General features: G+C 40.3%; 1 protein-coding gene across 6 annotated transcripts in view; it reads left to right on the top strand.

The window, feature by feature from the left end:
• Positions 1-13,252, top strand: part of ATP8B4 (ATPase phospholipid transporting 8B4 (putative)) — a 246,914-nt gene that overhangs the window by 145,097 nt on the left and 88,565 nt on the right. For all 6 annotated transcript variants that reach the window (XM_087859264.1, XM_045812106.2, XM_087859266.1 and 3 more), the window contains 2 exons: positions 6,147-6,305; positions 12,106-12,194. In XM_087859264.1, the coding sequence (XP_087715390.1) occupies positions 6,147-6,305; positions 12,106-12,194 (248 nt within the window). The remainder of the gene's footprint in view (positions 1-6,146; positions 6,306-12,105; positions 12,195-13,252) is intronic.

Genomic DNA, 13,252 nt, shown 5'->3' with positions numbered 1-13,252 from the left:
ATCTTGGAATAAATAGAGGGATTAAGGGGAAATAAATTAGATACAATATACAAATTAGATTTCCCCTGTTAGCCGCCAAATTTAAAGCCCAGGAGGGTGATGCAAGATGTGGCATGGAGAGTCTTGAAAGAGATGAGACAGTTAGTAAACACTAAATCCTTCCCATGAATGCTGTTTCTTCCAAGCCCTAGCTTAGACATGTTCATTTCAGTGTCTCCCTGACTCTCTGACATGCACAGTCACACACTGTACGTTACATACACACATTTCTGTGCCCATTGCACCATTTCTCTTCTTCCTTTCCTCCTTTTTGGCCTTCTTTCTTATTGTTTTCATCTTCGTCTTCCATTGTTTGTTAGCTTATGTTAGCTCTGTACATGCATTGTCTCTTTTTCTCTTCCCATCATTCTGTTCATATTAATTAGCTTACGAAGTCTTAGGGACAAGATACAGTACAAAGTATGTAGGATTATAAAATATCTCCACACGTATTATCTGGTTTCTTTTGATCCGTTTGCTCCTCCATTCTTTTCCTACTCCCTTTTTTTTTTGGTCTTCTCTGTCCACCTTTGTCATAATGGGTTATCAGTAGATTTCAGGTTTTCCTCTGGTGACTAGAAAAACTTTCTTGAGTCATGGGAATTAAAACCACATACTGCATCCTTTAGTTTAAACTAAAAGCACGGTATCAACGTTGTGTACGTTTGACTAGCTGTGGCATACGGTCTAATAGATGAGACAGACATGTGAGGCACGCCCTTTCCCATGCTCTGTCTGGGCTAAGTATATCTTTTAGCTTGTGACTTCTGGGCAAATCTGGGTATGGTATTATTTTTGCTTCTAGTTACCATGTGGTTTTTCTTCTGAGACTTAGCCAAAACACTTTCTCTAGCACCAAACTACAGTTTCTTGTCCTTGAGTCACAACTGCACATCTTCCAAGTATTTGAAGACCTCAGTTTCCCACTGCTATTCCTAGAGAAGTCCCCACTGGGGACACCAGGCCCAAAACAGATGGCTAGGGCCTTAGGATATCTCTTGTAAGTCTTCCTGCCTTCCCATTTTTGCACCCAAACCTAAGGATGGTGTCTTGCTAGTGGCCGCCTTCGGGCTTGCATTCTTTCTTTTCTTTCATTCATTCTCTCAGTCACCTGTTCATTTACTCAGTAAATGTATATTTAACACAATGACAAGGGATTTCCTAAGCCTGCAGATACAGTGGTTAATAAGTCAGACCCAGATCTTGCTTTCATAGAGCTTATAGCCCAACAGAGAAGATAGACTTGAATAAGTGCTCATTCCTGAAGTTCTCAGGACTTCGACATGACGTTGACACCAGGCATTGTGCCAAGTAACTACACACATAATCTTATTAAATCCTTATAGCCCTGAGAGGAAGAGATCATTACTGCCTCCAATTTATGGGCAAGGAATCAGGCTCAGATTACTTTTTCTAATGCCACATAGTTACTAAGTGAAGGAGCCAGAATATGAACCCAAGACTGCTGGCAAAGCCTATTCCATGGAAGCCCGCAAGAGGCTGTAAACTACAAGAAGAAAGACAGCATTGGGGGCTCCTGGGTGGCTCAGTCGTTAAGCGTCTGCCTTCAGCCCAGGGCATGATCCCGGAGTCCTGGGATCGAGTTCCGCATCGGGCTCCTCCGCTGGGAGCCTGCTTCTTCCTCTCCCACTCCCCCTGCTTGTGTTCCCTCTCTCGCTGGCTGTCTCTCTCTCTGTCAAATAAATAAATAAAATCTTTAAAAAAAAAAAAAAAGAAAGCATTGGAAAGGTAGGGGAATTAGCATGACAACTTAGCTCCTAATCAGGATGAGAAATACATTTTAAGAATACTCTAAATCTAAAGGTACAAAATTAGTTACCAGAGATCAAGTCCTCCAGGACTTAGATGACATCATCATATTTTTAAAAAGCAGCAATGTTCTCAGTGATCTTGAATGTCAGGATCCCTGACCAGAGTTTATAGAAGAGTTGGCCAAATGTAGAGAACACCACATGCAAGATAGTTTTGAGTTTTGGTAGGTATATCTAGTGATTTTAAAAAATTCTCACATAGATATTTTCATACATTGAAAACATCGGAAAATAATTGATATATTGTCCATTAAATTTTGTAAGAAAAAATAACTTGATCTGACATTATAATAAGTATGAAAATAGAGTGGGCCTTGATTTTTCATGTTAAAGTCTTATGGAAATTGAAAAGCTTTTTATAAATGAGTAACTGGAATAGTTGTCAATTATTCATTTGTAAACTGGACATTTTTATGCCTTGGGGAAAGCCCTAGAAATTGTCCAAATGTGTTTTTAGAATCTGTTGCATATTGTTACTGACTGGACTAAGATCTGTCTTTTTTTTTTTTTTGCAACTTATGACAAGTTTACATATTTTGTATGACTCTTAATACTGAGTTCTGAACCAGGGAAGGGTTGACTCTTTATTTCAGGAATCTTTGTATATTTTGTGGTCCTTTCTAAAGAATAGCATGTGTGTAATTCAAACACACAAAAACAAACATTTCTTTTTGGTTAAAAAAAAGGCTTGATTAGCATCTTGTGACTTTTTACGTGTTGGATAATTTCCCATTCACCTGGACAAAAGCACAGCCCAACCAATAACTTCCCTCTTTATTGCTGGTATTTATTTGGCCATTATGATAGCAATGATGGGTGGCTGAGGCTTGAAGATCGAAGAACCAAGAAGCTTTAGAAAATAGGAAGGTGACATTCTTCTTCCTAAGAAAAAAAAATACGTTTATCACATCATTAGAGCAACAGTAGTGGGCAGTCTCCTAAACTCTGAGAAGCTCTTGGCTGGAGAAACTCTTGAACGGCAATGATGATGTCTTATTCAATAGATAATTTGTCTTATTAAAGAGTTGCAGTGCAGATAATCAAGAAATACTGCCAATAATAATATACAGAAAGAAAGAAAGCCGGCTTCTCTGGAAAATCATGGAGTATTGGGTACTGAGTTCCATTTTCATGGTAAACTGTAGATTTTCACCTTGAGGTAAATGCTGTTGTTCAAGAAGGTTATTAGGATGGTAATTAACCAACAACCCAGAGGACTCAGTTAAGAGTGCGGAGGGAGGTTGAGAATGATATCTTGTGGATTTTGTTTAGGATGGACCTAGAACATTCCTGCGTGATTGCGAACTGGGTACATTGCTATCTGCTTTCATGTCTGCTCATTTGATTATGTTTCTATTTCATTATTGACATGATTTTTTCCCAGTTGTTTTATTGCCCATTCAAGATGTTGAGAGCACAAAGTCATGTTTTCAGTGAACAACTACCTGAGAGAAAATGCTATTTTTCCCCCCACTGTTTTCTCATCCATTGTCAAACTGACTGTTTACTGCCTCTAACTCTTCTCTGATATTATTAGCAAAAGGAAGAAGAGTCCTAAGGTTTTCCCTACTCATTATTATGCTTTATGGTTAGGGTATATATTTGGTTGTTTCTAATGCACTTTAGGTTTCCCACTTTAGTCCCCAGATCTAGTTGTATCTCTTTAGAGTTAGGCCAACCTTAGCCCCCCAGGGGGGGCTAGGCTATTAGGTCTTCCAATCCTCTTTATCATTATTACCATGGAAATAGACACTTCTTTCATTCATCTTAGATCTACTCTAGCACCCTTCTCATTTCCCAACCTCTTTTTTGAAGCCATATGATTTTTTTCTATCTCTCCAACAGATATGTGTTGTGTAGGCAGTATGGTAAGTTATGGGGATACAGAAATGAATACAGTGCTCCCTTCAGAGGAAACCAGTCATCCTTTTTTGGAAAAGGGAAGAAAAGAAGTTTGGAAGTGTTTGATGCTAACAAGGCTAAGAAAGGGGAAGCTGAGCACTTCTTCTTTTTTTTTTTTTTTTCTGGAGCTGAGCACTTCTGAAGACAAAAAATGTAGTTTGGCTTTGTCCCCTCCGCCCCCTCCGTTTTGTTTTGACCAGGCTCTGTATTTAGTACTGAAATCAGTGGGACCACACTCTTTGAGAGAGGCTGAATTGGGGCTTGGCCTTCAAGAGCTTAGGCAGAACCCCTTGGCCTTACTGCCTGTTCCTGTCTAGAACCACACCCTTGGTGTCAGGCCAGAAGTGGATGAGCCTTGAGGCTAGGGAGGAGTGAGCCAACATGTTCAAGGCTGTATTTGTCTCCATGTCAGTCGCTGCTTGTGACAATAAAAATGACCAAACGAGCCTGTTTTTTATATTCCTTTTGGCAGGGATTGTGTATCGTGTTGTTTTTGCAGAAAACACATTTTTATTTATTTATTTATTTTTTGGTGGCCAACTTTGAAGACTTGAGAAATTGAGTCTTGGGTCAGAAACTGGAATAAGTTTTAAGGGTTGCTGTCACCGATATTTTTTGTAGGTTTTGCTGGTGATACACAATTCAAGGTTCTACAAAATTTAGGAATGAAACTTAATTGGTCAAGAAGAAAAAGATAATGAATTCTCAGAGTTTAGAAAACAATCCCCTCTCTGCAACCTAATTGTCCAAACAACCTGGGCCGGCTGAAATGAGTCTCAATTTACTTTTTAATATTAGTGATAGGCCATAATGGGAGCAACCAGAATTTAGCCACATCCCTTTGTATAAAAAAATTACTTTGTGCGGGTTATCTAGCCTTGCCCACCTCCTCTTGCCAGCATTCTCATTTAGCGGTGGGTGTCTGGGAAGCTGCCAGTGAATGCTGTTGAGTTGGGGCTGTTTAGGCAGCAATTTTGTTATAACTGGGGAAAGGAAAATGGAATTTGGAAAAAGCAGTCCTGAGGGCCTGAGTCCTTCACTCCTTTCTGGTTTTTGTTTTTGTGTTTTTCACGCAAGATGCAATGTTAGCTGTCTGGTTGTCACCTCTGAGAACTTGAAAAGGAAAAGATCTCATTGTAGGAAGGAGGGGCGTCTGTCTAAGCCTCTAAGTTCAGGTGCTCGGTGAGTGGTGTGACGGTACTACAGAGATCTTCTAGGCTGGGCTGGTCTCCTTTCCCTTCAAGCAGTGCTGAAGACTTCCTTTTTAATTTTTCGAATGCCACTTTGTATGTTCTAACCTACCTTCTTGGCTTTGGTTAAATCCGTGTATTTTTATTGTTCTTGAGAGGTACTAATCTTCACCCCTGAGTTGGGTTTGAACCCATTTGGATCCATCCATTACCTTCTTTTTTCATTCCTTCCCTCTTTTCCTTCATCTCTCCTTCTGTCTCTGAAGTCTTGGTACTCGTTTCTTATAAAAGTTTAACCCCAACCATTTGTAATGCAAATGTATTTAATCTAATAGTTAGATGTTGTGACAGGGTCCCTGCAAGATTATTTCTGGTTTCTTTTTCTGTCAAAAGAACCCCCACCCTGAAAGTATATTTTATTATTGAAATCATGGAACGAATTGATTTATTGATTTGGAATGGGCACACCCTTGGTTTGGAATGGGCCTGGAATTAAAAAAAACAAACAAGAAATGTCTTCTGGCCAGGTTGGGACAAGTTATATGGTAGCTTTGAGGGTCCCCAGAACTCTGCATCTAATCAAGATAAGAAGCATAGAACAGCTGAAAGGAATCACATGCATTCTCAGGCACATGTGGCAAACAAGGCCCAGCTTTTTTGGGGGTGGGACATCATAGGATCTCTCAAGATTCTGATAATGAGCCTAGAAAGACCTGATTAACTTTGGTTGTGAAGCTGGAAGCATGCCATCTTAACCTGTGTGAAAGTTCACAGTAAGTAAAAAGAGACAGAGGAAGGAAAACTTGTAGGACAGTCCCTGCTTTGTTTTCAGAAATCATTGTCACCAACTAGAAGTAGAGGGGAGAGATTTTTATTTAAGCAAAAAAATCCACGGCTCTCAAAGTTTCTATTCTTACTTGGAAAGTGCAGAAAGCTGTGTTTAAAACACTTGATAGATTTCCGTCTTTGTACCCCCACCCCCTCTCCCCACCACCACCAAGCTTATTTTTCCTAGGACAGTCTTGTATACATAGCATTGCACTGTCTAAAAGAGAAGGATAAAAATATCCTGTGTATTAGAAGGAGGGATGGTAACACAGTAGGGTGGACTGCTAAAGAGAATTTGAAGTGAGTCATAAACAGGTTTTCGTTTTGTTTTTTTATCTTTATTTTTATTTTACAGGGATTGTCGTCTGTGAGGCGCCTAACAACAAATTAGATAAATTCACCGGAGTTCTCTCCTGGAAGGACAGCAAGCACTCCCTCAACAACGAGAATATAATCCTGAGGGGCTGCATCCTGAGAAACACCAGCTGGTGTTTTGGAATGGTTATTTTTGCAGGTACAGCTGACTGCCCTGTGTTGGTTACGGGGGAGCCCGTCCTGAGGTGTGCGTGGGCAGCCTGCACCTCTCCAGGTTGGATGAGGAAGGTGCTTTTGTTCCATACAAGGTGCTGCTTTGGGTTGGCTGCAGAGGGCACCCCCACTCCCCTGGGAGTAGTGGGGGGGGAGGGGGAGTGCCCTGTGTGAGGAACCACTGGCATCATGAACTCATTCTTAAGGGGTGCTTGGGCTTTAATTGCTCAGTGGGTGCTGGATACTGTTTAGTTTCTCTTTCTTTAACTTCATCTCAGTCATTCCCCTCATTGTATATATTAATCTACTTGCCTTTAAAGTGGGGGAAGAGTGTGAAAGAAGCACCCCCCCCCCCCCGCCCTGCTCCACTGTTGTTTGTAGTTTGCAGAGGTCAAGCAGTCCTTTTGGAAGAGCTTTCTTGGAGATCCTGCAATCATTTCTGTTTATACTCTGTAGCTTCTTCTACTATTTGTCAGCAGGACAGTGGGGCCTGGAAAGACTGTGCATGATGGAGGTGTGGGCGTGGGAGACAGGCAGGCTGGGAGGGAAAGTGCCTCTTACTCTTCCTGCTGGCCACTTGTCCTGTCTTGACTTTATGTCTACAGGCCCAAGGTGGCATTCTCCTGTTAGGGAAGCTTACAGTAGCTCCATTACATAAAGCCACTCAAATTGTACTCATGGCTTCCATTGCCAGCCGTTGATTTTTAAAAATCGTGTTTATTATGACATCAAGTTAAGATGTGTTTTTGGGCCCGTTGACTATATGTGCAATCAAAATTGGAATGTTTTTCCTAACTGACTTTCCTCAACAACAACAAATGTTTATTAAAGACTCAAATGTGTTCCAAACCTAGAAAAGTCCTCCCGATTCCTCCTAAATACTCTCAGCTGTGGGTGTTAGCAAGGCTCTCGCTGCTTGGGGTATTGCCATTGTAAGGACTTGAGAAATCCCTAGAAGTATGGCAGTATATGGGCTTTTATCTGGGGACGAATCTGCTTTCATAATTCACTCATCAGATGCTTTAATTCGTTAGGGAAATAAACCTGTGAGCACATATGTTCTTACTTGCATCTTTCTTGCATTAAGAAAAAGAGCTAGGCTTATACATTACCCTCCCTTTATCTTCCCACATAATGAGGGGGAGACTTCTTGAAGGTCCTTTAGTGGGAAGGGCCCTTCTGGTTTGCTCCCCGTCATCATAGAAGTTGGGGGGCTTCCTCCTAGGAATGGGCTGCAGCCCAGCGTTTTGTTTGCATTTTTGTGAACTTGTTTGGAATGACTCATTCAGGACTATGGTTCAATTACAGCATGTTACGCTAGGACAGCTGTGTGAGCCACTCAGGGGCCAAGTTTTCCTTCATACGTTTGGCTCTGGGGAAATGTGCCTACACAGAAGGGGTGGTAAATTGGACAGGGCTCCCCCCAAGAAGTATAACAGAAAGCTCACAGAATTAAGATTGGACAGAGCTGGGTGCAGATTTGTTTACCAGCTGCAGGATGTTAAGCCTCAGTTACTTAAGCTTTAGTTTCTTCTGTGACATGGGGATAATGAGTACATTAGAGAGTCACTGTAAAGGCTCGGGGGGACAATGCAAAAGGCAGAGGATCCTTGACAAATGTCACTTTCCTTCCTTCCCTGCTTCTACCATCCAGCATCAATTCCGAGCGCACTGCCTGCTCCATAGACTGAGCATTGGTTTAATATACTGCTCTTTGGATCTCGGCAGGTGGGAGTGGGGAATAGCCTCTTCTTTTTGTGCTATAGATTGGATGTTCTTCATGAAGCAGATACTTGTAAAGCAGAGAATGCCTGCGTTGACTTTAGTCCGGGCACGAATGTTCATAGAAAGCTTAGCTAGAGTAGTGACAGGCAGAGGAATGGTTGGTTTGGTCAATGCCAGATTTGAACAGATGAGTGTCTCAGAACCCCCGAATCTGAAGACCTCTAATTTGGGGACCTAGTTCCCAGGTGAACACTTAGATCTTATGAAAGTTATCCAAAATTAATTATGAACTATTCTTTCTATAGTACTCTATAACTATCACTAAGGATTGTGTAAGGAATATAGTTGACACAGACATGGTTCACTTTACAAATCTATAATTTCTGAGGCTCGAATATACATTAACAGCTAGGCCATGCCTCCCTGGTAATAGCTTTTCTTTCACTCGAGAGAGGAGGAAGTCTTGTGTCTGAGTGGACGAGTCTAATTCATTTAAGGAATCCATGGCAGTCAGCACCATGTTGGTGCACAGCAGAGCTTTTTGCTGGATGTCTTCCATTTGCCCCTCCTAATATACTGTCACCTCCCCCGCCCCCACTTCTTTCTGCCTTGGGAGGCTGATTTGTATGGTTTACACTAATAGGTTTCCTTGAATTTTGGCTTCTAGTTAGGCTCTATCATTGGGGACCATGGGAAGAAAGGGAAAAAGAAGATTGAGGTAAGGTATTTATCCCCCCAGACTTCCACCCTGTTCACTTCAGGCTGGCTGGGTCCCTCAACCTAAAGTCAGCTTTCTTAAAGGTTGCAGACTCTGTACTGTCCTTTAGGGTCCAGTAACCACTCCCTTCTAGCTTAGATAGAGAACATCCTGATTGCTTCTAAGTCTTTGGTTACTGAACGAACCTTTTGCTTCCCCTACACCCCCACCCCCACTTTTGTGAAGAGTCCCTTTAGAAAAAAATTTTTTTTCTCCAGTTGTCCTTGTTCAATGCGTCATCTATTTCCTGTTTGGAATCTGAAGGAGTCATAGTCTTAAATACACATTGATTGAATGAGTCAATGAATTAATGGAGTATTTCGTATGTTTTAAAACTAGTGGTGAAGAGCAAAGAGCTTCCGAGTTAGATATATCTGGGTTTGAATTCTGGTTCTGTTATTACTAAACAAGAAATCTCCGGCAAGTACTTAAATACTTTAAGCTTGTTTCATTATTAGTGAATTAAGGATAATAATACCTAATTAATTGGATTGTTTCAAGCATTAATTGAGATAATAGATGAAAAGCACATATGCACGTTACCTAAAACATAACAAGTACTTAATAAATTCATTAAACAGTTATTTATTGAGTGCCTACTATGTGGCAAGCACTATACTTCTTATTCATTTCTGATTAAGAATGTGAACAAAGACAAACGCAGTCCATTCACTCATGTGGTTTTGACTCTGGTAAGAGCAAGAGAACTTAATCTCAGATAATTGTTGTAATGAATATATAATCTCAAACGGAGATAAGTGCTCTGAAAAAAAAGAACATGGACTCACAAGAGTATATAATGGAGGAATATGAAGAGAAAGAGCAAGCTAGTTAAAAGTCACATAGTGGACAAAGGCCCTGTGGCAGGACTGAGAATGGTGAGGTAAAAAAAATTTAAGAAGACCAGTGGGGAGTATGGAGAACATGGAGGATATGGATAGACATGCGACTGGAGATGTGGATAGGATCTGGACCATGTAAAACCTTGTGGTCTGTATCCAGAACTTTGGTCTTTATCTTTTAAGAACACTGGGAAGCCACTGTTAAGTTTTTCAAACATGTGTGTGTGTGTGTGTGTGTGTGTGTGTGTGTGTGTGTGTGTGTGTGTGAGAGAGAGAGAGAGAGAGAGAGAGAGAGAGAAATCCGAAAAACTCATTACTGCCCGTGGTATTTGTAAAGTTGGTAAATAGCAGGTCCTTGAAAGAGTATGTCATTGGGTTTGGGGAAGAGAAAAATATTCATTAAAGTTGGGAGTAGAGTGGATGCAGGGAGACAAAGTAACCAGGCTTTTACCATAGTCCAGTTGAGAGGTTGATGGTACTTTGGGCTAGGGGGGGAGTCATGGAGATAGACTAAACTCCTAGGCTTCTCTCAGCTTTCACAACTGGATGGATGGTGGTGCCATTCACTGACATAAGGAAGCCTGGGGGAGGATCACAAGCTGGGCTGGACCAGGGCTGCTTGAGGAGACTTAGAAGAATCCAGGTGAAGATGCCATAGAGGCAATTAAATGTATGGGTTTAGATCTCAGAGGAGCAGTCTAAGCTGGAGATTTACATTTGGTCTATAGATGGTAATTGGAGTTGTGGTCTTAAATGAGATTTCCCAGGGAAGGTGGATTCCGAAGAAGAGAAGATGGGCTACACATGAATGAGTGTCAAGGAATCCTGGTGTTTAGTGGCTGGGTAGAGAAGGGTGAGCATCGTGGAAGACAAAGAAGCAGTTAACAAAGAGGTAGGAGGAAAAGCAGGAGAACTTTGTAATACCGAAGCTAAAGGAAGAGTGTGTTTCAAAAGGGTGGAATAGTCAATGTGTCAGTGGCTGTTGATAGGTCAAAGAAGGCATACAGGGTATTGATGATAACACTGGATCTGAAACTAGGTTGAGTAATGATTAGGAGCTAAGGAAACAGGCTGCTGAGTACAGAAATTCTTTCAAGATCTGTGACTATGAGGGAAACAAGAGATGTGTGAATCAGCATCTATAGATATATTTAAACAAATGCTTAAAAACCCCTTAGGTGTATTCTCTGCTGCTCTGTGTGTGTATGTATGCCTAAGAAATAGAAATTTTTAGCACAAAACTGGGGTCTGTCAGTATCTCAGCTTTTACCAATCACAAGCTTTATTTGCTCTTTGTGATCTTTACTATACAAGAAATGCTTCCCACCCTCAGTGTCCGTATGATTTTAATAAACAATTCTGAGAAAATGTGGGTGGGCTCCTTTACACAGCAGTAGTTGGGAATAGGACAGTGGGGTACAATTTCCAACTTCAGACTGAATTTTATGAGACCCCAGTCTTTGCTTCCATTTGTCTTTTAAGTAAATGAAAGGATGTGCTCATTCTTCCCTTTTAGGTTGGCGTAAAACAATTTTTTAAAAGTTTTTATTATATTAGTAGGATGGCGTAAAATTTTATGTGTGCCTCTCTCCTTTAATTCTTTCAATTCCCCGCTCTCCTATATTAAATGGCTGCATGAATTGATGATAATAATGGGAAGATGATGTGGAGAAGAACACTAGAGGAATCAGATATAATAAAAGCTTAATTGCTTCCATTTCGCATCTTCCATGTCCACACAGAATTTCCTTAGCAATATATTCTAATATTCTCTTTTGCTAATCATCTAGTTATCTATCTCTAAGGCAGTAATAATAATTCTTAGAATTACTTGAGCAAGGGACTTAGTAAATATGAGAGAATGTATTTTAAGCCAATTCTTGCCCTTACGAAAAAGTGTCTATTACATGCACAATGAGAAATACATAATAAAGGTTTAATTTACTTGCTGATGTATTGTTTGCATTTATTCTAGTTTCTCCATAAAGGCATCCCAGATGTTTTTGGGAAAAAGATCCAGAATTTGATTTCTGATTTTAACTTTCCATTTTTGTTCTCCGTGTTCTGAGTTGCATTTATTACTGCGTTCTTTCTAAACACGCCAAATTATTCTTCACTGGGATTGACTCTGTTTCCTTTCACTCCTTCAACTATAAGCACATCCATACACAGCTTTTTGAAAAGTAGCATTTCTCAAACCTTTCAGCCACAGGTTCTGTCCGGATTTGTCCTCTTCTAAGGAGACCAATTCTCTTGCAGTCTCCAGGGTGGTTATTAAGCTACCAGTTGAGAATCGTACATAACTTAAAAATGGCCCCGTTCTTAATAAAAGTTAAATTATTTTGAAAAACATATTATTGTCCTTTCAGGAACATTTGACATGATAAGAAATAATAATAATGATAATAATACATCATCAAATCATTTTAAAGTTGCTATTTAATTTTTTTTTTTTTTGGCAGGTCCTGACACTAAATTAATGCAGAACAGCGGTAAGACAAAGTTTAAGAGGACAAGCATTGATAGACTGATGAATACTCTAGTACTATGGGTAAGATACTGTAACAAAATTAGGCAAAATCGCTAGTCATTGTTATCTTAATATATTTCTTATTTTTTGCTGGGAATTCTTTCAGAGACCTTTATTCTCCTTGTGGAATTTGTATTTGGGGATCTTGATCTGGGGCCCAGTTATATTGCCCTCTACTTTCTAGATTATGATTTCTCAACCATTGGTAGAGTTTCTCATGAGAGGTAAGATAATGCTTACGGAGGCTGTCACGGTCTTGCCAGTTCTCCATATTTCAAGTATTTGTTTTTAAAAAAGAAAAGACAATTTGTAAGGTAGTTTGTTCCCTTTGTTGTCTTACCTTTGCTCACGTTCTCTTGACATAGTTCATGGTTGGAGCTGGCTTCATGGGTGTGTGACCTGTGTAATTAGACATGTTCCCCGCTCAAAAGGGCCTCATACTTAGCTTACTGATCTGCTGTCGCCATGTAGAAAGTATCAGTAATTTTTGAACAAGGGGTCCTGTATTTTCATTTTGCACTGGGCTCCACAAATTGTGTCGCTGGTTCTGCTTTTGAATCTTCTAAGGCCCAGGTTGCAGTTTCTCCTCGTTCGTGAAAGCTTCTGAACCTCCTTAGCCTGGGGTTATGTCTTCCCTCTGAATTTTTGTTCTCTTCTGCATTTTTTGAAAAATTTTTTTTACCATCCATTTGCCAAAAACAGTTGAGTATTTCTTGCATCCTACCCTTCTGTCAGTTAATCTTGTCCTTCCTCATGCTGTGCACCTGATTGTTATCTGACTTTTTGTGTAATACTGCTTTGCCTCCTTATGTCGGAATTAAGTTGGAGGACATTGACTTTAAATATGAGGGCAAGGACTTTGAACCAAGCCCACCTCCATCACAGACACACAAGCAATTTTAAAGAATTGGAACTCAATGTATGTTTGCATAACTGATATGTGATAGTGGGACTCTGAATAAAGAAAGAAGGACGTGGACTCTTCTTGGGCACAAAATACTGGCCGGGCTGTGTGTGTGTGTGTGTGTGTGTGTGTGTGTGTGTGTTTTAAGATTTTATTTATTTATTTGACAGATATA

Source organism: Ursus americanus, chromosome 36 (genome assembly GCF_024610735.1).
Source record: "Ursus americanus isolate L20-20 chromosome 36, mUrsAme1.1.p, whole genome shotgun sequence".
Classification (NCBI taxonomy): domain Eukaryota; kingdom Metazoa; phylum Chordata; class Mammalia; order Carnivora; family Ursidae; genus Ursus; species Ursus americanus.
Note: the sequence above shows the minus strand (reverse complement) of the source record. Positions and strands in the feature narration are given on the sequence as shown.